Below are 25,041 nucleotides of genomic sequence, written 5' to 3' on the forward strand. Positions count from 1 at the left end.
CTGAGGGACGTATACAGAAAGTCTGCGCGCGCCGTTTCTGACATATGGTTCTTTCTCGCACGCTGCATGCATGCACACTTTGTTTATGCATCTCAATTTGCGAATGCGCTAAGGCCTACGCCAGCCCGACGCTTCCAATGGCGCTTTTCCCCTTCTTTGCTTCAGTTGCAGAAAACACTTCTTGGCGGTGACTCCCTCACATATATGGTCCCATTTGGCCTCCCACAAAGTGTTGGCGTATACATTACGCTACCCTGCTCTCGCAGGACTGCACTGTAGTGAATATAATGCAACGACTCAGCATGTGTTGCATATACCTGCTTATCACGATGCGCATAGCAAGGACATATTCTGGACCGGATGCGCGTTCTTGGCTGCAGTGCCGAGGCGCCAGACATATCTGATGCAGCGCTCGTTTTAATCGACGAAGACAATGCCAGAGACGCAAAGCAAGTTAACATTGCGTAACTTCGAGCAGCGTTAAATAAGGAAAGCGTGAATAACCAAAAAGAAGAGCGTTTAATTCAAACTCAGTGTGGTAGCAAAGTTGTATCCATATCACACAAAAATGTAACCTGAAACAAACGTTGACGCGGATGCTTTGTAAGTGCCAGTAAAATTTTTGAACACTTTGTACTCACATACGAGTACAAAACGTTCAAAATTCGGCCACTCTACATAAAGTTAAAAAAAGGTAGCATTTTTTGGTATCCTCAAAACGTTCAAAATTCGGCAACTATACATAAAGTTCAAAGACGGTAGCATTTTTTGGTATCGTAACTGTAACAGAGGATGTACGCAATGCTTTACTGAAGCTGGGACCTCGTATTTTCTTGCCTTCCGATGTGCTATGTTTAATTGTGTTCTAGAAAGAGTAATACATCTTGCAATACATGCTATGGAAATCAGCATAGGCGTGCGCAGGGTGCGGGGAGATGGAGGGGGGCGACTGCCTGGTCTCCTAATCACCAAAGGGCGGGCGCGAAGTCCACCCCATTATTTTCTCTCATTCGGACCTGAACCATCATCGCTTGACGAACAGGGCTATGGCCACGCAGGTTTTTGACGATAATGGCGGCTGAAGGCCTCTGACGTTGCATTCCAAGAACTATTTACATCCCATCTTTACTACCAGAAAGCCAGGGACCAAAGGCAGGTCACTGTGAGAAGCACAACATGGGGGGGGGGGGGGGAGGTGCGCTGCCCTTCCCCCTCTGATGGGGAACCCTGCGCACGCCTATGGAAGTCAGGTTGGTGATAACGATGTTCTATTAGAAGTTCTTAATATAAGAACTTCGACAAGAGCTGCAGCCGTAGTATGTAGCTTGGCACTTGTTATATTGCTAAACTACTTACTGCGGGCATAGTGCTAAGAAATGTCGTCATAGAAAATGTCCTTAAGCATACCCTGTTGCACATATAAAGCATTTTTTGTGGTAGAAGGCTCGTTCCTTGCGTTACAAGGTATAGAAGTGGTAAACAAAAATACACACCCAGCAGTACACTACTGTGTAGCACCTTTGGATCAACAAACACGTATTGCAGCAGCTGCGTTTAAACTAACATTACATGTACAAACGAGTAGAAGAAATTGTGGTTTATTTATCACAAAAAATACACAGTAGTAAAAATTGGAAAGTTAGGAAGCAGCGCCACCACAAGAAAAGTAAACTTTCATAAATTGCAATATCACCAACATCCCTGCAAAGAAATGCCATCATACGAAACAAAGGAACAATGGGAAGGAAATATTGGAGTACGTGCGCTGGCGTCTATGAGACTTCCGCAAGTTTAAGTTGCATTGGGACAGCCATGCACTACCGGACGTCAAAGCGCTAGCATCTCTCGAGGTCCTGGAACGGCGTGTAGCGTCATTTGTTCCCGCGTCACGACAGGTTTCGTATAAAACGGATGAGCTCATCGTGTTTTTCAATAAATTGTTTACTCGCTGGCTTCTTAAGACTGTACGACACGTAATTAGCAGCGTAGCATTCCTCAACATATGTTTTTTTGCGATAAGTAACTATCCTGCAATGTTTTGAGACAGACAGAGTGTTTATCCAACACGCGCCGCATGTGACTTCATCGCAAAATTAATGGCAGCTGTTTACATTGTCCTTGAAACTATCATCCATCTCACACAGCACCACAATACGAATTGCTGGCAGTGTATAATTCGCTTACAAAGCATTTTTGTAGGAGCGTACGAAGGAAAACGTGTCAACACCTTTGGCTGGGATTTGCTGCTTCCTTACTCTTGAGAGCAGGAAAACATCAGCATGGTATTTGCAAAAAAAGAAAAAAAAAGGTAGGCTGTACAGCAGTTCAGTAATTCTGATGCCCTGTTCAAAAACGTTAAGCAAGAAACACAATGCCTTTAACTCCTTGTGATCAAACTACTGTGCGACGTTAGCACAGTAGTTTGCACGAAGCTAAGCTAAGCACGAATCCAAGCTACGCTGCATCCAAAAACTGCGATCATTTGGCACACAATCAGAAGTCTAAGCAAGTTGTTACGACCTGAATATTAGAATTCTGAATGTCTGGAACGACACAATGGCGTTCGCAGTCCGGTTTGCCAGAACTATCTTTTGATGTAGGAAAGACACGCATTCCTATAGTCATACAATGTTCCCTATGCGCCATAAAAAAAGAAAGAGCAAAAAAGCCAACGCTTTAGCGCATTTCTAAGACTACAGGACTTAACACAATTATTATAGTACTAGTACTACATCACCATTAAGATTACTCAATCAAGTGCACTGCAGCATGCATTAACGCTACGCTCTTATAATGAGACTTCATTATTACCCCGTAATAACCAGAGTACGTTATGCGCCGCGTTGTCTCTTCATTAATGAAACCATGCGCGTACGGAATCACTTCCTATCCGTGAATCCAAAACTGGACATCTGGCCAAACGTAGACGTCCTTCCAAACACGTTGGCTGCTGTGGGGTTTACTCCAGCACCGGCCGCTCCCAGTACACCAGCAGCCGCCTGTTCCACTGCTTTTTGGATGTTCACGAGTCCCGGATTGAAGAGACCCGCTCCAAATGGCAGCGGCACACCGCCGGGACCGTGAAATCCCGAGTTCGAAGGAGCGAATGGGTTGGTCGGTATGGACGGCAAGCCGAAGGAGCCAACTCCTTGGTGCGGGGGTTGCTGGTTAACGACTCCTCTTCGCGCCTGGTCTATTTCCTGCGGTGGCGGTTGCTCGTTGAAGCCTCCCGGGTGACCGCCGAAGCCATTCATCGGTGGACTGCCTATGATCAAACCACCGCCCTGTCGCGGCACGTTGCCGTGATCGGACACTACGGAAGGCCTGTTCACGCTGCCTTCGCGCTGCGAGAACGTGTTGGTCGGCGGATGGCCGATGATGATTCCTCCGCCTCCCTGAGAGCCGGCGGAGTTGGTCGGGCTGGACGTCAGCGATGGTCGCTGCTCGTTGCTTGGTGTGTACGCGTTCGGTGTCGCCGGCGTATTCGGGATGTAGCTCGGCGACTCGTCGTCTGTGTAAGCGGAGGTGACTGGAGCAGGGTACGAGCTGTAGCCCGGAGACACCCCCTGGTGGTTCCAAGGCACCTCTCGGTTCTGGTTGGGCAAGCCTCCCCGATGCTCGTTGTCAAAACCGTTCGTCTCGCGTGGTCGATCCGAACCTACGTGTCGAGAGGGGAAAAAATAAATATATAAATAAAGTACACGTATTCACTTTAAAAATTTCGCTACCTCTGATTTCGCGTATTACCTTTTATGCATTCATTAGCATTGTTCCCGTGGAGTTAAGAGCTAACAAAAAATAATAAACAGTGCATATTTCGTGCATCTGTTTAGCGAGGTAATGCACAGTGGCGATTACAATGTGATCACATATTTACGATTACAAAAACGTTTCCGTCAAGTCAATCTTTTTTTGCGTCGACTTTACCATGTATCCTTTATCGAAAATAAGCACTGGTGAAAGTTCAGCGCCGCTGTATTCTTCTCGCATAATTTTTCCTTGGTCTTTTCGGGCTGTTGGAAGTTCACACTGATAAAAAATAAACTGATCTTTCAATAAGCGACAACTTCTTACTGAACTTCGTAAATAGGAAGTCGCAAGCATATAAAATTTTTTTTCGAAGCCATCGAATAGGCTGACACAACTGTGACATATTAATGCAAGGCGCTGGAGAAATTGGTGTCCGCCATAGTAGTTCAGTGGTTACGGTGTTCGGATGCTGACCCTAAGGTCGCGGGTTCCGTCCCGGCCACGGCGGTCGCATTTCGGTGGAGGCAAAATGGTAGAGGCCCGTGTCCTGTGCGATGGCAGTGCAATGGTCTAAATTTTCGGAGCGTTGCACTACGGCGTCACTCATAATCATCGTTATTTTGGCACGTAAAACCTGACATATTGATATTATTGAAGAAAATTTTGATGAGGTAATCAAGCCCTAATTCGAGCCACGTGAACTAAACGATGGGAAACGACATATGTTAATCTAGTGCTTCAAACGTCACTTGAAGGGCTCCTCACCAACCTCTGAAAATATAAAACAACGACCGTATTATTCTCCCCTGGCGTTTCTCGTCTTTCTGGCGTACTTCGTGATGCAAGAACAGTGATTCGCGTGATGTCATTACGGTAGATACTCTTGAGTGGTCTGTATTCGCGAAATATCAGTTGCGAATAGCCTCCTACCCTACTTTGCCATGCAGTGGCCCATTTTTTCTTCCTTGTCTGGCGTGACTATCGTGCGCGGTCCATTAATTTCACTTCATTTTGTGTGTTTCCGACTGCGCAAACGGAAATAACAGCGTGTAGCCGAGAAGCGCGAAATCCTGATAGGCTCTACGTTTAGCGCTGGCATTGTACACGTGCTTTTAAGAAATAAGTGACGAGGATGAGATATCGCCTGTAGGAAGGGCAGCGAAGGCGAGAAAGAAGCACCTCCCTCGTCTTTGAACGCGGGGTGTTTAAGAGCCCTTTAAGAAGGATGCTACTTGGTGAAGCGAAAAAATATAGGTACGTTGGACATATCATGCAGACTGTCAATACACGGCAGGTTTTCTAGCCCTTTCAGTGCTCAGCTGGGCTGACTTAACTATTGCAGCCCACTGCTGCTGAGCACAAGATCACTGGCTTTTCGGATGTGACCAGCAACAACAATAACAACAAAAGACAACGGTCGTCTATTTAGAACTAGATGTACGTTAAAAAATCCACACGTGGTCAAAATTAGTCTTGGATCCTCCACTAAGACGTGCATGCTAATCATATCTCTGATCTGCCATAAAAATTCCAGGACTCAAATTTCAAAATAATTTCAGCTCCTTCATTGCCATGTGATGACGCGCTGCAATAAATTGAACGATTAACAGTTCTTTGTGCCTGTTCCTGAGCAAAGTGCGAACGTCTCTTCACTTCCTCAGCTTTCAGTCTCTTCATTCTTCCTCAGTTAAAGATCACCAACCGGGCTCAGCCTGAGCAATTTCCCTCGCGCTCTCTCTCTCTGTGTGTGTGTGTGTGTGTGTGTGCTCTCAGCACGAATTAAATAATAATGGCCAATTAATTCTCGTTTAGTTAAGGGATTATTAAGACTTCCCAGGGCCCGCCACGGTGGTCTACTGGTTATGGCGCTCGACTGCTGACCCGAAGGTCGCGCGATCAAATCCCGGCTGCGGCGGCTGCATTTTCGATGGAGGCAAATATGCTCGAGGCCCGTGTTAGCGCACTGCACGGGCCCGGGCCGGCCCGAAAGCCCGGGCCCGGCGCGGCCCGCGGGCCGGGCCGGGCCGGGTAAGGGGTTGTTGGCTCGGGCCCATGATCGTCGGGCTCGGGTCGGGCTCGGGCCTGAGCCAGGCCCGTATTAGGCCCGGGTCACATACGTATATGTATAATTGCGTGTGTACGTTGTGTGGCTTTGTTTTTGTTTTGTTGGGTTTATCTTCCCGAAGCGACCCAGGCTATATGAGACGCCGTCGTTGAGGGCTCCGGGTAATTTAAACAACCTGGAGTGCATTGGCGTGCACAGAAATTGCACAGTACAAGACGTCTACAATTTTGCTCCATCGGTATGCTACACGAGATTTCAAGAAACGCCTAATATAAGTTTCCGCCATTATAGTGAATGAAAGACGTTCTTGGGTACCGTGTAAGGAAAGCAACGGTAAACTGCCTAGATTAGTGTATGTAAGATGTGCGCGTTCGTATCTAGGGAACCATTTCGAATATGCAGCTACGCTCGCATGCCCATAGGCTGGCCAACGCGACTTGTGAGTCATTAGCCCCGCGACGGTGGTCTAGTGGTTATGGCGCTCGACTGCTCACCCGAAGGTCGCGGGATCGAATCCCGGCCGCGGCGGCTGCATTTTCGATGGAGGCGAAAATGTTTGAGGCCCGTGTACTTAGATTTAGGTGCACGTTAAAGAACCCCAAGTGGTCGAAATTTCCGGAGCCTTCCACTACGGCGTCTGTCATATCATATCGTGGTTTTGGGACGTTAAACCCCAGATATTATTATTATATTGTGAGTCATTAATATCTCAGGAGCTGTTTTTCGTGCATTTTTAGTGCAAGATGCGGAGCGACTCTTATCACAGGGCGAACGCCGTTGTTGATTTTGCCATTACTAGTGGTGAGGCGCCAGACCATAGAGACACTCGTTTCCCCGAGTGTGGCTCACAACTGGAGTGATCAGGCTAGAGAAGCGATCCGGGAGTCTGGGAATAACCAACACGCAGACTGATTAGTTTTATTTAAAGCACCCTTTATTCAACACACGGTTACTGTACACACGTCTGACACGAGGACGGTGGCTCGCTCGTTAACGGGTGTGCCTTGCTTTGACAGATATACGGCACTACGGTGGCGGTGACTCGGGGAAGAAGGGTGGGACAAAGAACCTTGTTGTTTTGAGCACGAAAACGTAGTGTAGATTGGGTGCAGTTGCCTGCCGAGGAGTCAACACGACAGCTTTAATTTATGTAACGCTGCCCAGCCTGGTGTATTCCTCCCAGAAGCAGCTAGAGCACGTTTTTTTTTTCATTGCATTGTGCAATAGATGAAGTTTGCAGGAGACTTGCTACTTTTACTCAACAGCCCTATCTCGTACGCAGTTGATGTAGACTCAACCTAAAAATGTCTGCCATGCTTTTTTCTCCACTTTATGCAGGTATTATATTTTGTAGTTGTTCTTTGAAATGCAAAAATGAGATGGCGTGGTTAGCACTGCGTGCGTACATGAAAGAGCCAGCTATAACTCCAATTATACTTTATATTGCCCTGCAATCATTTCGCAATAGTGTTACGCGCGTAATTCACCGAAAGTATACACAGCACCAGTGAAAGTTGTGACACTGAAAGAAGTTCCTAAAACAATCTCTTGAAAATATATTTTGTGCCGCAGGTATCTTCACAATAACCGAAGGTTGGACATTGCCTCCTTTATGCTCAAGGCATAACTAGCTGAAACGGGCCGGGTACGGGCCACACATAAGAACACCGGGCTGGGCTCGGACGGGCCGGAGCATGGCATTTTCGGGCCGGGCCGGGTCCGGGCCGGAAAAATCGGCCCGTGCAGTGCTCTAGCCCATGTACTTAGATTTAGGCGCACGGTAAAGAACCCCGGTGGTCAATATTTCCGGAGCCCTTCACGTAGTGAAGGGCTCCGGAAATATTATTTTATTTACAGTGGGCTTTATTTACTATTATTTCTCCTCTATATCAATGACATCAGTAGCGTGGTGGCAGAAGAGGGTGTCCAGATTAAACTTTTCGCAGACGACTGCTTAATCTACGCCACAATTACCAAGCTAGACGATCAACTCAAAGTTCAGAATTGTTTGAAAAATTTAGATAATTGGTGTAGGAAATGGAAAATGCCAATAAATTATTCTAAATCTACATATACACACATTAGCAAAAGGAAAACTAGCCATTCCTTTTCGTACAGCATTGGTGGACACTTGCTGGTGAATGCGCACCAGTTCAAGTATCTCGGGGTAACAATTACGCGGAAACTGTCATGGAATGAGCACATAGATAACGTCTGCACGACAGCCTATAAAAAGTTATACATATTGAGGAAAAAACTAGAACATGCATCGCGTGACGTAAAACATATTGCATACACCACCTTCATTAGGACGATACTAGAATATTCAGTCGTTGTTTGGAGTCCCCATCAAGTGACCCTTAAGAAGAAGCTGGAAAGAATACAGAGACTGGCGGCACGTTTTATTTGTTCAACGTTCCGAAGGAAGGAATCGGTCACGCTGATGTTACAGAGATGCAACTTAGATTCTCTTGAACTACGGAGAAAAAAATATAGGCTGAAGGTATTTTTCCAAATAATTCACGATCAACTTAACATTGATAAGCTCAAATATTTACACGACCCAGGCAAAAGAAACCCCCGAACTAACCACGATTGCGTCATAAAACCATACCAAACAAATACTGACACGTTTCGATATTCTTTCTTCGCAGATGTCGTAGAAATGTGGAATAAACTACCAAACGCTATTGTTGTTTTAAACAATGTCACCGACTTCGAAAATGCTGTAGAGGCGCATTTACGAGATTGTTCAATGTGATTTTTGTTCAGTGCCAAATGATGTAAGCGACCTCATGCTCATTGTAAATAATTTGAAAAATGTCAGATAATTTTGAATTGTTATTATTTTTTTTTAATTGTAATTTAAGGAAATACCTGTTTTCATTGTGAAGTGCCAAATATTAAGCATCTTTATGTACCTTGTACATTTTTTATGTATGTTATTGTATTGTCCTCTCTGTTATGACCCTCCATGAGGGTTGACAGTATTCATGAATAAATAAAAAAAATAAACATATCGTGGTTTTGGGACGTTAAGCCCCAGATGCTATTATTATTATTAGGTCTTCCTCAGTTATTATATTAGCTTAGCCTCGCAAAATGCCCACGAGAGTGACGTCAGTGCTACACAGTATTTTATGTGTTCTAAATAAAACGCGTTGTATACAAAATGACAGAGTGACGAGGAATGGCACACCGAATACACACCTCGCGCTCCGTAATGTATGCCCCTATCTGCCCCATCGACTGTCAACGCAATGTTCTGCGCAGAAATAATATTTATAACAAGACATACATATGCTATAATACATAATTATATAAATTTCTGGTTCCGCGCGATTTGAAGAAGCAGGTTGAGTAGGGGACGCAACTACAAAGCAAGGAGATTTGCAAGTTGTCTCTACAAATAGCAATAAATTCAAATTCATGACAATTTCAACCGTATGACCAGTATTTCTTCCAGTACGACTATACTATAGTATGTCTTTGCTAGATGTAACTCGCAGCGTAAAGTCTTTTTTTGTATACCGAGGACATTCTCACGCGCCCTCATTTCATTTTTAAATGCGAAGCATTTCTTAGCGAACTTCTGTGAGTTTAAGCGTATCTATCTATCTATCTATCTAGCCGCCTACGACTTTGTGCTCTCCTGGCCGTTTCGTTAATCGGATGTATACCAAAATTGGTATGGAATGACATGACCGTATTACGAACATAAATGACAGGTCATAACATGAAAATCATGACAGGCATGTCATGAACAGCATGATTTACATTCCACGGCCTTGGGGCTCTTGCGGCCATTCCGTTAATTTCATATATACCAAAACTGGTAGGACGTGACAAGAGTTCATGGCGAACATGACGACAGGTCCTAACGTGCAAATCATGACACGCATGTCATGTGCGGCATGATTTACATGACATGGTCTCGGGGCCCTCGCGGCCGTTTAATTGAATGAATATATACGAAAACTGGTATGACGATACATTTCGACATGACGAACATAACTCACACGTGGTAACATGAAAATCATGACACGCGTGTCATGCACGTCATGCTTTACATGCCACGCTCATGACGCACTCGCGGCCGTTTCGCTAGGTTGATATACACCAAAAATTGGTATTGCGCGATGTGACTGTATGAAGAACTTGAATAACGGGTGGTAACATGAAAACCATGACATGCATGTCATGTATGTCATGATTTACATGCCATGCTCATGGTGCATTCGCGGCCGTTTCGCGGGATTGATATACACCAAAATTGATATTGCACGACGCGACTGTATGAAGAACGTAAATTAGAGGTGGTAACATGAAAACCATGACACGCGTGTCATGCCCGACATAATTTAGATGCCACGCTCATGATGCACTCGCGGCCGTTTCGCTAGGGTTGATATACACCAAAATTGGTATTGCGCGATGTGACTGTATGAAGAACATAAATAACAGGTGGTAACATGAAAACCATGACATGCATGTCATGTATGGCATGATTTACATGCCACGCTCATGGTGGACTCGCGGCCATTTCGCTCGTTTGATATACACCAAAATTTGTATTGTGCGATGTGACTGTATGACGAACGTAAATGACAGGTCCTAACATGCGAATTATGTTATGCATGTCACGTACGGTATGATTTACATGACACTGTTATGGTGCGCTTCCGGCCGTTTAGATAACTGGATATATACCAAAATTGGTATGACATGAGTGCGTGATGAACATAAATGACCGGTCATGCAGTGTATATACCAGAATATACGTTTCACTGGCATGGTATATACCACATTGTTCATGCACGCGTGTATGGCAAACATGCGATATATGGTGAACTAAATGCCATGGCACGAATGATTTCATTTGGCTCAAAAATAAACAAAGCGATGTATGCAGCTCTTTGCTGGCTGCTTCGCATTACATCGATTCCCACAGTGCGTGGGATCTGCCGGATTTTTTCTTTCTAGAACATACTGAATGGCGCACTGGACTCTGACAGCCTGCTTTTTTTAGGCTGTCACTGTGAGAGGTTAGAATTTTGTCCACACTATTCATTATATAGAGCATAAAAGAGACAAAGGAGCGATGTCGAGATGTTAGCTAGGCTGAGCCCGGTTGGCCACTTCCGCAGTGGGGGATGAAAAATAGCACCTCAAGATAAGGAGGAGATGTTTATACTTCGCACTAACACACGCACACAAAAAATAACTTTTTTTATCTCGTACAGGGCAGCTAACCGGAGATTAGCTCTGGTTAACTTCCCTGTATTTTCTTCTATCTCTATGTTACTCTAACATAAGAACTACATAGGAAGAAAGGCTGAATAAAAATCTGCAGCCGATCGTCGTCATGTTCGTGAGGTCATGACGACGAAGGTGCGCCTCTTCTGTTTCTCGACATTTGGGACGTTAAACCCCAACAATTATCGTTATTGTTATCTGTTGCTCGACTTTCTCAAGCACATCACGCATAGACAGCGATATTTCAATAAAAAAAAAGAGAACTGACTGATACCTTGCGGCCGTTGACTGTCCACAGACGAGCCACCGCCAGATGGCCTGCTGTCTGGCCGGTTTCCAGGAGCCAAGTTTGGACGTTTGTTACCAGCATTCGAACCTGTGCCTGATCAAGATTGGGCAATGGCAAAACAGTAACCTCATTAGCGCACGGGAGGTATTGATTGTCATCGGAACACGCAGCCTTTATGCCATAACACTGAGAACATGCTTGACACTAAGTTGGCTAAACTACAAGTGTCATAACCGTAAAACAGGTAATATATGAATAACTACTGCACTTCTGTTTCAATCAAGCTGTTCTAAGTAGTACAGGTTCCAACTTGCACACTAAATCACTGCACCTTTTAGGGTATCGCGTTTCTTGATTATCATGTTATGTGACTGCAGGATTTTCGCATGGTCTGTTCCACAAGCAGTTCACGTTAGTCGATTTACTTTTCTGTCAGCGTAATCAAACCCTGTCCTGCATTCTCAGCTTGCCGTCTTTGCTTCTAACAAAGAGAATGAATGAATGAAATTAAGGTTCATTCCTGAGCGTGCAGGCTCAGGGTCACTCTAGGTGGGAGGGTCCCTTATTCCAATATTCCAGGAACCACAGAAAAAAAATCTATTTTTCATCGTAGCATTTACTTATGTTGTTGGCTGAGTCCCACTGACCTTCGCTCTCGGTATTCCTAATGTAGAAAAAAAATGCTAGAATTGCCGTTACATTATGTCAAAGCACACGTTGTTAAAAATTTTGTTTTAACGTTAGCTCGAGTGAGTGCAAAGCCGCTATATTCGCTTATATAAGGAACATGTTAATGTATTGCATACTTTAAATATCTCTACACAAGCAAGCACAATACTGTATAAAGAGAATTTAATAAAATTTCCTTTCACATCAGTAACATTTTGTTTGTTTGTTTCGGCTACAACTTACGAGCAATCAATAATTTTGTTGAGGCCCCAATATTTGTTCCCCATGTTTATAGGAATGAGCCAAGACCATCTACACGGCAAAATTTTTCTTTAAATGGGTTTCAAATATACAGGGTGTTTCAAGAAATGTGTCCAAAATCCTTTTAAAAAATCACGAAAATGCGATATTTGCGCGCTGCCTCCACAATTGCTTTTTCTGTAGCGGCAGGCATCTTAAGATGGTTGAAGACATGATTTGGGACAGTAATTAAGAAAGTTAAGTAACTTTTCAATTAGTAGAGTTAGGCGGTTACGTCAAATGAGGGAATTGAAGCTCTGCATTCGAAGAAGCCATCGCGGCTTTGATATATAGAGGTCTCTAGTAGTAACTGTGGCGCAATGAAATTCAACCAAATTCAACGGCGAAACTGAAATCGAGGCACCGATAAGCGCAACGAGCAGACGGCGTCACTTTTCAAGACAACCATTACTTAGGTGCAGTTCTTTCGTGTTCGTTAACGTATGTGCGCCATGCGTGCTATAATTGCAAGTGCAGGCCGCACACCCACACAACAAAGGCGGTTGATGCTTGATATAACGACGCTCCACGACTCAAAAGAATATGGCAGTTGCGCTATTCCGCGTTTGGGTTTCGGTTTCGCCGCTGCATTTCGGTGAATTTCATTACTTCGCAGTTATTACTATAGGCCGCTTTTTCGAAATCTCAAAGCTGCGATGGGTTCTTGGCATGAAGGATTTCAACTCTCCTATTTGACATAGCCACCTAAGTCCACTAATTAAAAAGTTAATTAATTTAACTTTCTTAATTGCTGTCCCAAACGATGTCTTTAGCCATCTTAAGATGCCTGCGGCTATATAAAAAGTAATTGTGAAGGCGTCTAACAAATATCGCATTTCCCTGATTTTTTAGGCTTTTGGACACATTTCTTCGAACACCCATTATGTTCCGTATGCTTAACCAAAAATGCAGATGGAAGAGCACCCAAAACATACTGAAGGAAAGAGAAAAAGATACGTAGGTTGAAAGGCACACTCTTTTGGTTTCCAAAGTGCACATTCAGCGTTTTCTGGATCCTGTACTGTCAGAAATCTACCACTGAGCGGAACATTAGTGATGGAGTAAGAGCAGTCAGTGGTGCCACAGGTGGATCAATCAATTCTTACCGGACAAGGAAGGTCTCCAGCTGCTCGACTCTGGCCTGAGTCCGTCACCTACGTTTGGCCTTCCAGTGGTTTTCCATGGCGGTCGCTTGGCTTCCCCGCTTCCTGACGACGTTGAAGTCGAGTCGTTACTGCCCTTCGTTCCCTGCGACTTTGCCCCGGAGGCACTCGAAGAAGTCTTGGACGCGGTACCGCCACCGTGTGCACGCTTTCGAAGCAGGGACACCGGCTTGCCGCCCACGATGCGGCCCTCGATGAACTCGACGTCGTAGTCCTCGGTGGCTGTCTCGACCTCCGGATCAAGCTGCGCCAACCGCGGCTCCCTCTGGTCCTGGCGTGGCGTCGCCGCGGCGGACGCGAATGCCAGCGCTAGCAGCAAAGCTATGCAGAGGGGTACCTGCGAATGCCAACCATCGATTTGATAGACTCGTCAAAGTGCTCTCGTGAGCGCCCGCGACGACGGGTTCGTCCCCTTAACCTATACACCTTGTTTATTTCTGTACTACAACTGTCCCGCATCGTGTGCACCGACTTGTCGATGCTGCGACCATCAGGACACCGATGAGTTTTATAACGCGCAAGCCTTAGATACCTCATCAAACGCGAAAATTGACTGTTGGCGTCGGCGTCAACACGAGTAATGCTAAAAACCATCATCACGTGATGACGCAACATATCACCAAAATTTGTAACGTCATCATGACGTCACTAGACGTCACATAACGTGACGTCACATGATGGCATCATCACATGACATTGTCGCTTGGTCAAAGGTGGGCTGATCACGGAGGCAGTGCAAAGCCAGGTGAGGTGGAGATAGCTTGCAATGCCTCCGATGCTGGAGGCAGTGGAAAATCACCTTAAGCGCAAAAACATCTCGGAGTGGTGTGGGGGAGGATCAACACATTGACTGAGCAGAAAAAGAAGAAGGCTGTCGCCTTCGAGTCGTCTTAGGTGAATGCATAGGGCATCCTGTGAGTTTTTTTTTTCTTCTACTGCATTACGATAATTCACCGGCTTTGAACGTTGAGTATAACGTCTTACCTTTTTTTCGTGCCGCATTCGACATAGGCGTAAAGTTGTTTTGGACCTGTAGGCACCATTATCTCAAATGTGTAACGCCTTCACATATTACTTCACTTATAACACTTTTTCGCGATGAACCTATGTTCTTGTTTGCCATAATGATGCTGATAACGGTCAGCATACTTTAGTCCCTCTTTGAAACATGATGATAACACTATGCAACAAGGTTATCGGGCTACTCGTCCACTGCGTAGCTGTACACACAAATCTAAACAATTTTATATGGAAAGTTCGCTTTGAATTAATGTGCCTGATTTTTTTTTCCTTTTTTTTCGTTGCTCCGGAAGCCATGGAATCCCAGCCATCTTTTACTGACCTCTACCATCTGCCCGCTTAGATTCCCCTTGGGCAAACGACCTGTCGCAGGGAAACTACATTCACAGTTATGACCGGATGGATGTTATCAAAGTCCAGCAAACCGTGCTGAATGATTTCCTAATAATTTCCACATGCTATGCACGAATAATCATCGCGTTAAATTTTTTCATCTTTCATTGTACGTTCTAGGGCTCCCTGAATGGCTTAGAACAGTTGAATAATACCCTGTTGATCGGACTCGTGGAACGTATACCGAGTTCAGTTCATATATCCATTTATGCCGATGACATCTGTGTTTGGACGTCAGGTGTAACACGGCCTCAGGTGCGTGCAAGGCTCCAAAAAGCCGCGATGTCAATACCGGCGTACCTTAGTGAACAAGGCCTCGAGATTTCACCTGAGAAATCTGCGTTCGTCACATTTACGCGGAAGCCAATGACAGCATATGCCGTATCAATCAATGGGCAAAATGTTTGTTACGCCAGGACTCACAGATTCTTGGGCGTCATCATCGATAGAGACCTTTGCTGGAGTCCCCATGTGGCTGGTCTTAAGAAGCGCCTGACAGCCATCTCCCATCTTTTCAAGTTCCTCGGAGGGAAAACGTGGGGTACATCGGTGCACGCTATGTTGCAGTTATATCGGACTCTATTTCTCGGTTATATGCGGTACAGTCTACCGGTGCTGACGAACACTTGTAAAAGCAACATACGTACAATCGAAAATGCTCAGGGTCAGGCACTCAGAGTTTGTCTCGGACTGCCACGCTGCGCATCAACAGCGGAGACCATTGCCATCGCAAAGGATCACCCTGCTAGCATTCACATAACCTTGGAGGTGCTTAGGGCACACATCAGACACCTTGCCGCGCCCCTGCCCATCACCTAGCCTCACTTCCAGAAGACCGGCCTGGTGCCTCCTTTTGCAAGAGGATTTCGACTTTCCAAGAGTGCCTTCCAACAGGCTACACACCTCCTGAAAGAATCATGACACCCCCTTGGTGCCTGGAACATCCTAAACTTCGTTTGACAGTGCCAGGGATTCGGAAGAAGGCGGATCTCTCGTCGCCAGCTTTAAAGCAGCTGTCTCTGCTGATGCTACACGAAGAATACGCAGACCACGTTAAACTTTACACGGATGGCTCTACAAATGCTAGGGGATCTGCAGGAGCTGTTATCTTCCCTGCAAAAGCCGAAACCTATCATTTTAGAACGTCTCATTGGACTACGTCAACTGCTGTGGAGCTTGCGGCACTCCGCAGTGCACTTCGAAGGATTCAAGGACAGTCGCCACTGAAATGGGGCATATTTACAGACTCGAAGTCAGCCCTGCAGTGTCTGTCGTCAGCTTTACGTCGTGGTGCACAAGACCAACTAGTATTGGAAATAAGACAAATCTATCAGCAATTAAGAGACAAAGGGCATGACATAACTTTTCAGTGGCTTCCAGGCCACTGTGGCATCGACGGCAACGAACATGCCGATAACTCTGCAAAGAATGCTCATGAAGGTGGCGTGCAGGAAGCCATTCCATTATCACGAGCCGATGCAGCAGCAAAGATTCGCTCGCTCGCACGTGATCTAACGCATTCAATGTGGAATACGTCCGGTTTTCTGCATACCCGCCTTCACCGCCTGGATCCGTCACTTCAACTTCAAATTCCGTCCGGACTCTCCCGATCCGAAACAACATTCCTCTGCCGCCTGTGGCTTGGAGTGTCTTTCACGAACAGCTTTGCTTACCGAATCGGAATGGCAGACAGTGCTGCCTGTACTCACTGTGGCAGCGAGGAAACCATTGCGCACGTCCTGTGTCATTGTCCTCACTATTGCCCTCAAAGACAACAGCTCTCAGCAACGCTAGCGCGCCTCGACTATCAGCCGCTTTCTGAACAATCAATTTTGGAGTGCCGGAACGTTCTAGCTTCCAACCAGAAAGCGACGAAGGCGCTGCTGAAATTTCTCCGCTCAACCGACCTCGCTAAACGACTATGATGCTCCCGTGCTTGAGTTTGTGTGCGCTTTTCTTCTTTGTTACTCTTTTTTCCTTCCTTACCTTTCTATCCTCCCTTACCCCTTCCCCAGTGCAGGGTAGCAAACCGAAAAACTTCTGGTTAACCTCCCTGCCTTTCACTCAACCTTTATCTCTCTCTCTCTAATACTCTTGAATCATAATTCCTACCACCCAAACGTGTCATGTATCGGCCTGCATGTCAATGTAGCTTAGCGGCTACGCACGTTGCTGTGCTAAGCACGAGGTCTCTAGTTCGAATCCTGGACACGGCGGCCCCCGCTTCTATGGGGGCGAAGTGCAAAAATGTCGGCGTACGTAGATGTAGGCTCACATTAAAGAACCCCAGGTAGTCAAATTTATTATAGACTTCCCTCACTACGATTGTTGCCCATTACGACGTGTCTCAAAATTATTTTGTGGTTTTTGCACGCAAAACGCCACAACCCGTAGGGCACAATTGCATAGAAGATCCGCCCATACCAAGTGAAGAAATTTGGCGTGAAAGAGGTCAAATACACTTATCGTAAACTGAGTGAAGGGCGCAGAAATTCTTAATCGCAAAAAAAACAACGCCCGTCTGGGGATTTTGGTTGCTTTTATCTCCTAAAGAACGTAATATTTCCTGAGTTGCCCCGCCACGGTGGTCTAGTGGTTATGGCGCTCGACTGCTGACCCGAAGGTCGCGGGATCGAATCCCGGCCGCGGCGGCTGCATTTTCGGTGGAGGCGAAAATGTTTGAGGCCCGTGTACTTAGATTTAGGTGCACGTTAAAGAACCCCAGGTGGGCGAAATTTCCGGAGCCCTCCACTACGGCGTCTCTCATAATCATATGGTGGGTTTGAGACGTTAAACCCCAGATATTATTATATTTCCTAAGTTGTCCCAATTTTTTCCTAAATTGTCGCATTTTTTATTTCTACACAAAATTTATTGTTAGGAAGTGGTCATAACAAAAAATAAAAGTTTTCGCGCAAAGTTCTACCACAACTTCCTACATCAGCGGTCTCAAATACGCGGCCCGCGGGCCGCATGCGGCCCGCGAACCTTTCAGCAGCGGTCCGGCCCACGCACGACTGTTTTCGTCCCATATGTCTAAGGTGCGAAGCACCTTATGCGCTCGGGCTGTCGGCGTCTCCTGTCGTCGTAGCCCGTCACGGTGTCTCCTGTTGTCGCCCGTCGCGGTAAAGCAAGTGGCAATATGACGGCGCGTTCGCTCACGAAAAGCTCGCGAGAACGCGCGCTCGCCCGCAAGAGACAACGCCACGTGCGCTTTTTCGAGTGGCAAATAAGACGGCGCGTTGGCTCAGGAAAAGCTGCATGTTTCTGCGATGGGCGCTGCACACTATCTTTAGCAACGAGAGGACGCTGTCTCCTCATTGCTATTGGCGTGTCCCTGTGGGAAACACCGGTGCTTCGTACCTCCCAGGTTTCACGTTAGTGGAGCTGCCTTGTATAGTATAGTTGCTTGCTGCTGCTAACTAATACAATAGGAAAGAAAATTGGGAGCCCCCGCTTTGTAAGGTGTCAAGTATCTGCTGGGTCCCAATTATAGTACATTTTCTTTCTTTTTTGTCTAGGGGAGCAGCCCAAGTACGCGATAATAATTTCTCTGCCACCTCCCACGAAACAGTTAATGCGAGGCTTTCTTCTTTATCCGTTGTATTGTCAGACAATTATCAGCACGTGGTGCGAGCGCTTGGCCTATGGCAGAACCGACTGCCACGTTGCGCGCCACGATTCGTCGCACGGTTCTGTGCATGTGATTCGGCTCTATACCTCCTCGCGCGCATTTCGCAGAACAACATCCAATTATCACTTCCGGCGTGGTTTTCGCCATCTTAATCGCCGGCGCGAGTCGGTTTATCACGACTTCTTAGCTTCGCTTCGCCGGCTGTGGGTGTATACTCGCTGCTGGGGCCGGAACCTATAAGGGCTGAAATAAAACGTCACAAAGCAAACATGGAGCAGACCGGGAGGGGAGGGTGTGGAGGTTAGCGACGGGCGGCTCCGATATAAGTGCGCCACCCGCCCATTGCTCTACAGCGATCCTACGTCCGTGCAGTCCATGGTCACGCGTTACGTGTGCACGCGCAGTTCCGCACGCTACACATTCGCGAAATGCGTGTCCGAATTTTTCGTTTACGCATACAACGACCCAGAGCTGTGGAGTGGCGAGGGGGGTTCAAGGCTTTAGGCGTTGGGTGCAGCGGCAGATATGAGCGCGTCCGGCTGAGGGCTAACATAGGAAAAAGCCATCCGGCGACTCGTCACGTTCAGGCGGCGCGGCTGTTTTTAGCATGTCGTGCCGTGTACTGCAGTGCGAAGCGAGTGTTATGGCCCGTAAACAGCCACGCCATCGCGAGAACCCCTAATTTCACACCATTATACGGTGCTTGGTGCCTGGTTCAGTCTGGCATATATAGCGTTTCAAGGTAGTGCCTTCGACGCTCCTCGAAATCGTGCGGGCCACAAAGTGTGTGGCGTCAGCAGCAGTGGGGTTTCGTTTCTATGTAACCCCTGATGTTTCAAAGCTATGTACGTTGAAAAGAGTGCTTCGTTTACGCTGCACTGCATCGAGGAACCCCTAGACGACCCAATAACTTACTCGCCACAAGCTTTGCGACCTGTGTCACCTGTATTCGAGAAACATCACAGCAGGTTGAAGATATATTTAACGGAACGCACTGAACGTAAAACGCAACTTGTGCTCTTTCTCTGTATCTGTGCAACAAAGCCTGTGATCTCCATCACCACATTGCTCTGCAGTGGATACCTGCCCACTGTGGAATACAAGGCAACGTCCATGCTGATGACGCTGCTAAAGCTGGACATGACGCCTCGAGAGAAATCATCAAGATACCTTTCTCGAGAAAAGATGCCGCGACAATCGTATCGGCACACGCTTGGCGGCTCCAGCGATCCCTCTGGACAGATGCTAATCACCAGTATGGACCACTTTACAAGATTGACCCATCGTGTAACTTTGATATGCCGCGAGACCTAAACAGGCAAGATGAAACATGCTTGCACCGCATCAGACTGAACGTCGCATACACCAACTACTTCAGGAGCAAGATTAAGCTGTCGGACTCACCAATGTGCGTCCAATGCAACGTCCAAGAAGATTTACATCATATTCTTTGTGAATGCAAGCGATACGCATCAGAGAGACAGTCTCTGAAGGCAGCCTTGCATCTTGAACGGGGATCGTGCTTAGAGTTGCGACATGTTCTGGGCCCATGGCAAAGCAGCACCTGTGCGCTACGTGCCACGAAAGCACTGTTGAATTTCTTGCGGGCCACGAGCCTGAACCAAACTTTGTAAACTTGTGTGACTGTATGTGTTATGTGGTTATCACTGAATATATCATAATCGTCACCCAGCACCTGGAGTAGCATGTCAGGCGAACAGCCAGGCAAACATCTCCAGCTTCATTAAAATGTTTATCTCTCTCTCTCTCTCTCTCTCTCTCTCTCTCTTTCTCTGTAGGCTACTTTCCCAGCGCTGCGTCGTCTGCTGACGATGCAGCGCTGAGGAATGTGCGCACATGTGGTCAATTATCAAGCGTGAAATGCTCATAAATCACGTCAACCAGGTTTCACATAACTGCTAGCAGAACCTCGATGTTCTTTCACATTTTTGGTATGCTCATGGGTCTTACATTGTGGCATCGCTGTCGACCTGCGACATGCATGTCACGCAGTTGCGATGAAGCTGCCAGACAACCTTCAGAGCAACTCAGATTCTGTTCCGTGATACGTCACATATCAATTTGCTATAGGTACTTTTAACGCTCAAGTCGTATGATTCAACGGTATCTCCGATTCGCTGAGGGGGCGCCATTTAGAGCTCATGTATATTATTCTTTCCGGGTATAGGCTTGACAAAAATAAAGCAGTTACCTTCGAAGAATAATAAACTAGAGAACAAGAGTATGGAGACATCTGAATAAATATAAAGAATCCTGTACTGGGGCCTCCATCAGCCTTTTCTGCAGGCCAGTCGCAGCAATTCTAGGTGTAACGAAGCAGCCCCTATTCATCAGGACGAAAATAGCAGCTAGATATCATTTTGTGCTTCTGCTACAAGGCAGTCAAGCAGTCCCTTTGTAGTTCGTGGGTACTGTAAACGTTCATCCCAGCAATTCGCGGCTGAATAGCACATGTTTCACTTTTATTTTCAAGCACTCTTCCTGTGACAAATGTATACTGTTTCACAGTCTGCCAAACCTATCCAAACAAATTTCACATGTCGGGCACCCTCTGCCTGTCATGTGTTCTTGAGTTGTAGACGTTCGTGACACCAGTCTCGCAATTTCGTCATTGAATACGTGCGCTTATTCTAGCCACCTAATGTTATAGACCTGACGCCTTAGTATGACTCTCGAAGTATTTAGATTGCTCATAATGATTTTTAAGGCGCAAAGCAGGACATACACAAGAAAGGACACGGGACGGAGCGCACTCTTGCACAGGCTTGCGTCGTACGATCTTCAAAATATTAACAATCTCGCACATACTTTTTTAATCACCAACCAATTGTCATTCTTGGCTAACTTTTATTTTGCCGTGAGCAGTGAAATGTCATAAATACACACTGAAAGCGGCGCGCGAAGTTCCTATTTATTAGCCAATGTTATGATGAACCGCGTAAGAAAATTGGCAAAGAGCTATGGCATCTATTCCGCTCGATCGTAACTAATGCATTTAAGACGGCAGTGTTGGATGGTAACAAAATCAATACAAATGTCATTTGAATTTATTGCCAAAAACCCTGCAACCGTAACATTCTCGCTGTACGCTTGGGACCGATTTTAAGAAATTGTATAGCCGTCTATTTCTTAAATAGAGGCCTTCAATGCAACGAAATGCAACTGATATCTGAACTTAATATGTATGTCCCGGCCGCGGCGGCTGCATTTTTGATGGAGACGAAAATGTTTGAGGCCCGTGTACTTTTATTTAGGTGCACGTTAAAGAACCTCAGGTGGTCGAAATTTCCGGAGCACTCCACTACGGTGTCTCTCATAATCATATCGTCGTTTTGGGACGTTCAACCCCAGATGTTATTATTATTATTATTATTAACTCAGTATGTAATAAATTAAAGATAAGTAGAGCAGAATAGCACTAATCCAGCCAATTCACCATCATGCTCGCTTTGTTTGGATATGTTCTTCCACCGAGTCACAACGTTAATACAGAGCCTCATTCTTTACGCCTAGTTCATGAAGCGAAATTATGTTTCCATCTTGCATGAATGTGGAAAAGATGCTACGGTTAAAGTTGCCGCACATGGTGCAGTTGCGATTTCATACGAGGTGTCGTGCATGCTCACATGCTGCAGCAACAAAGGCACGAACAAACAAGTCAAGAACGCCCACAATCATTGTGGCGGAAATCCTTCAAGGACGTGCAGAGGTTACAACGTCCGTTTCCTGGCACAAACGGACGTCAGTAAAGCACGCGAAATCAGGCGCCCAGAAAAAGAAGTCCAACAAACATCAGCACTTGCAAAAAGAGAGAAAGAAAAAGAAAGAAAGAAAACCACGCAAACAAAAATAATAATAAACCTATGCCTCACCATAGGTCGTTTGTATCGGAGGCCTTCGAAGCAGCAGTTGCCGATCATTTCTTGCTTCGCCGTAGAGCACACCTGAGCTCGGTGGCGAGTCTTTCGCCTCACACGGGTAGAACACAAGTATAGCAGCAGCAGATGCGGCAGCGAACAGCGGCACGGGCGGCAGCAGCGACGGCACCAACACAGCGGCGGTCCTTCCGACCTTCGCACCACATTAGCCGGAAAAATCTTCGTCCATTAGAGACAGCACTTCCTCCTTTAAACGATTCCCTTTATCTGCCTCCTCCTCGTCCCTTTACCGTCGGAGGCGCTACGAGACGTCCAATGCTGCGTCATGCACCGGCGCCAGGAGTCGGCAACCGCCGGTCGACCAGCTCGGAAGCCCAGCCGGGAAAGATTCCTTCTGGTTAAAACGCTAGGAATTCACCACCGAATTGGCCGCGCGGCGATGCCTGGTCAAGCTCCGCCGGAAAGCGAGCGAGCGTCCATGTAGGAGAGGAGGGGCGGGACGAAGAGCGGGAGCCGATACAACGGACCCGGCGGCGGCAACAGCAAGGTGTTTCCCCAAATCACTGCAACCGAATTGACGCTCAGTTCGCCTCGCCTACCCGCGCACGTCCGCGTGCGTCTTCTGCACTTGCTCCCGTTTCAGCATAAACCGGATGCGCTGCTCTTGGGTCACGGATCCGCGCGCGCGTCGCACCGTTTCTGTCCTGTCTGTCCCCGAACCGATGCCGGCGCCTCCGTCTATCCTTTGGGTGATTACAGCGTGGCCGACACGACTCTGCGCTGTCGCGTCAGCTGCGGACGTGACAGCGCTGTCTTCCTCCGGGGGTGGGCCTGTTGCGCAAGACAGCTTCAGGCAGACGCAGCACTGCCTGTCTTGATGGGCACTCGCATTCGGTGCATGTCAGTACTGCGATTTGAGATTGAGCTCGTCTAGAGAACAGAAAACAGCGCAAAGGCCTCACCTGGAATCCCTTCCGGGCACTTGCACTGTGAGAGTTCGCCAATATACTCCCCGCGCGATCTCCGTTTCAGCTTTCGTTGCTACTCTCCGATAGGTGTTCTACGAAAGCGCGTCTATAGCATATGAGCTCGGCTGGTCACGCTAAAGTCTCGGGGAGAGGACATCCCACCGCGCGGCGGGCCGACCCCCTTGACGTTGAGAAACATCGTGCGTGCGTCTACTTTCTGTTTATGTTCTCATTAAAGACCACAAAGTTACCCGCTGCGGCTTGTTGCGCGCTGGCGGCAACATTCCTCTTTGTTGTTTCCTTTTTCCCCTCTCGTTTCGCCTTCCTTCTGCAAAACATTTCGAGCGTGCTAAATGAATCTCGGAAGCGCCTTGAAATGACTTGTTTACTGGTAGTGCATTTGCTAGCCTGGCGCCAACGATGGACTCCTGGTTGATTGTTACTTGGAGTTTTACTTTTTTATTTCTTTTTTTAATGCAACGCCGGTGTAGCTGCTGTCTTTCTCTTTATTTTGTGTACCGGTCTTTATTCACTTGTCCGGCTTCTTACACATCGCCAGCGCTTGTTCTCAGACCACGACGACAGCCGAAACGTATATATAACTTAGTGTTATCTCTTTCACTGGAATTTGTTCAATGTCGGCGCCATGATTCTGTAAACTCCTGTAGACTGTCTGAGAGTTCCAACACCTCAATTTTTAACTCAATCGTGAAGTACGATTAGATAAAAAAAGACATGGCCACCTTTGCTCTACGGTGTCAAAGTTGAATGTGACTAAGAGAAGTTATGTATTTGGATGCGCTATTTGCCCTGAAGACTACCTTTTGCAATGTTCCCACATTTTAGATGAAAGTGAAAGCCAGCACGGCAAATGCTTTGCAAGCTGCGAGCGATCACTTACAGGTACACTCTAAGGCCAACGAGTGTATTTGGGGCTTCTTTGCGCCACGCAACAACAATCGTCTTCTGGCTTGCCTGCGTTTACTTTTTCGAAGCCTTTGCGCACGCCACTTTCCTACCAAGCATCCGTAATGGCACTGAGCGCAAACACACGGCTGTCGTCCTGTGTTTGCGCTCAGTACTATTATGAATGATTTGTTCCAACTAGCCCAGATCGCAACTCTTTCCTATCACGAGTGCTATGTCACGCTGATACCCGCACGCAGTTTGTGACGGTAAACACCGGCCGCGCGGCGAAAACGCAACGAAAGCACGCGAGATACACGAAGAGTACTTTTTGTGTGAGTGAATGACGCCCCAGATATGCATATTTGCAACAAAGCTGTTTACGGTTAGGATCCATTATTTCGTGGCCTCCAGGTATAAAAACTATACCCTAAAAAGTGAGTGTGAAAGAGCCAACAACGAAAAGCAAACGCATATTGCCGCTCGCGTAGTAGCTCGGTTCGCCAGTAGCGAGATAAGATGCACAGAACGTCGAACCGTGTCACGTGCTACCACGTGCTATACATGGCTATGAAATCGATGCGCTTAAACGGTTTCGGCCGCGGCGGCCGCATTTTCGGTGGAGGCGAAAATGCTCGAGGCCCGCGTACTTAGATTTAGGTGAACGTTAAAGAACCCCAGGTGGTTAAAATTTCCGGAGCCCTCCACTACGGCGCCTCTCATAATCAT

At 46.8% G+C, this 25,041-nt stretch overlaps 1 protein-coding gene across 3 annotated transcripts; it reads right to left on the reverse strand.

Moving 5' to 3' along the window:
• Positions 1 to 1,412: 1,412 nt before the first annotated feature.
• On the reverse strand, positions 1,413 to 23,126 carry LOC119394886 (translation initiation factor IF-2). Of its 3 annotated transcripts, none has more exons than XM_037662195.2 (4): positions 22,433 to 23,126; positions 13,436 to 13,829; positions 11,346 to 11,447; positions 1,413 to 3,658 (listed from the first exon to the last, which is right to left on the reverse strand). In XM_037662195.2, exons 1-4 carry the CDS (start codon positions 22,478 to 22,480, stop codon positions 2,880 to 2,882), a joined length of 1,323 nt encoding a protein of 440 aa, XP_037518123.1. In that variant the 5' UTR covers positions 22,481 to 23,126; the 3' UTR covers positions 1,413 to 2,879. The 3 variants fall into 3 exon arrangements, with proteins under 3 accessions (XP_037518123.1, XP_037518117.1, XP_037518129.1); XM_037662189.2 differs by having other exon boundaries at positions 11,346 to 11,453; XM_037662201.2 differs by lacking the exon at positions 11,346 to 11,447 and having other exon boundaries at positions 22,433 to 23,122.
• Between the last annotated feature and the right edge of the window lie 1,915 nt (positions 23,127 to 25,041).

The sequence above is a fragment of the Rhipicephalus sanguineus genome, chromosome 1, assembly GCF_013339695.2.
Source record: "Rhipicephalus sanguineus isolate Rsan-2018 chromosome 1, BIME_Rsan_1.4, whole genome shotgun sequence".
Taxonomy (NCBI): domain Eukaryota; kingdom Metazoa; phylum Arthropoda; class Arachnida; order Ixodida; family Ixodidae; genus Rhipicephalus; species Rhipicephalus sanguineus.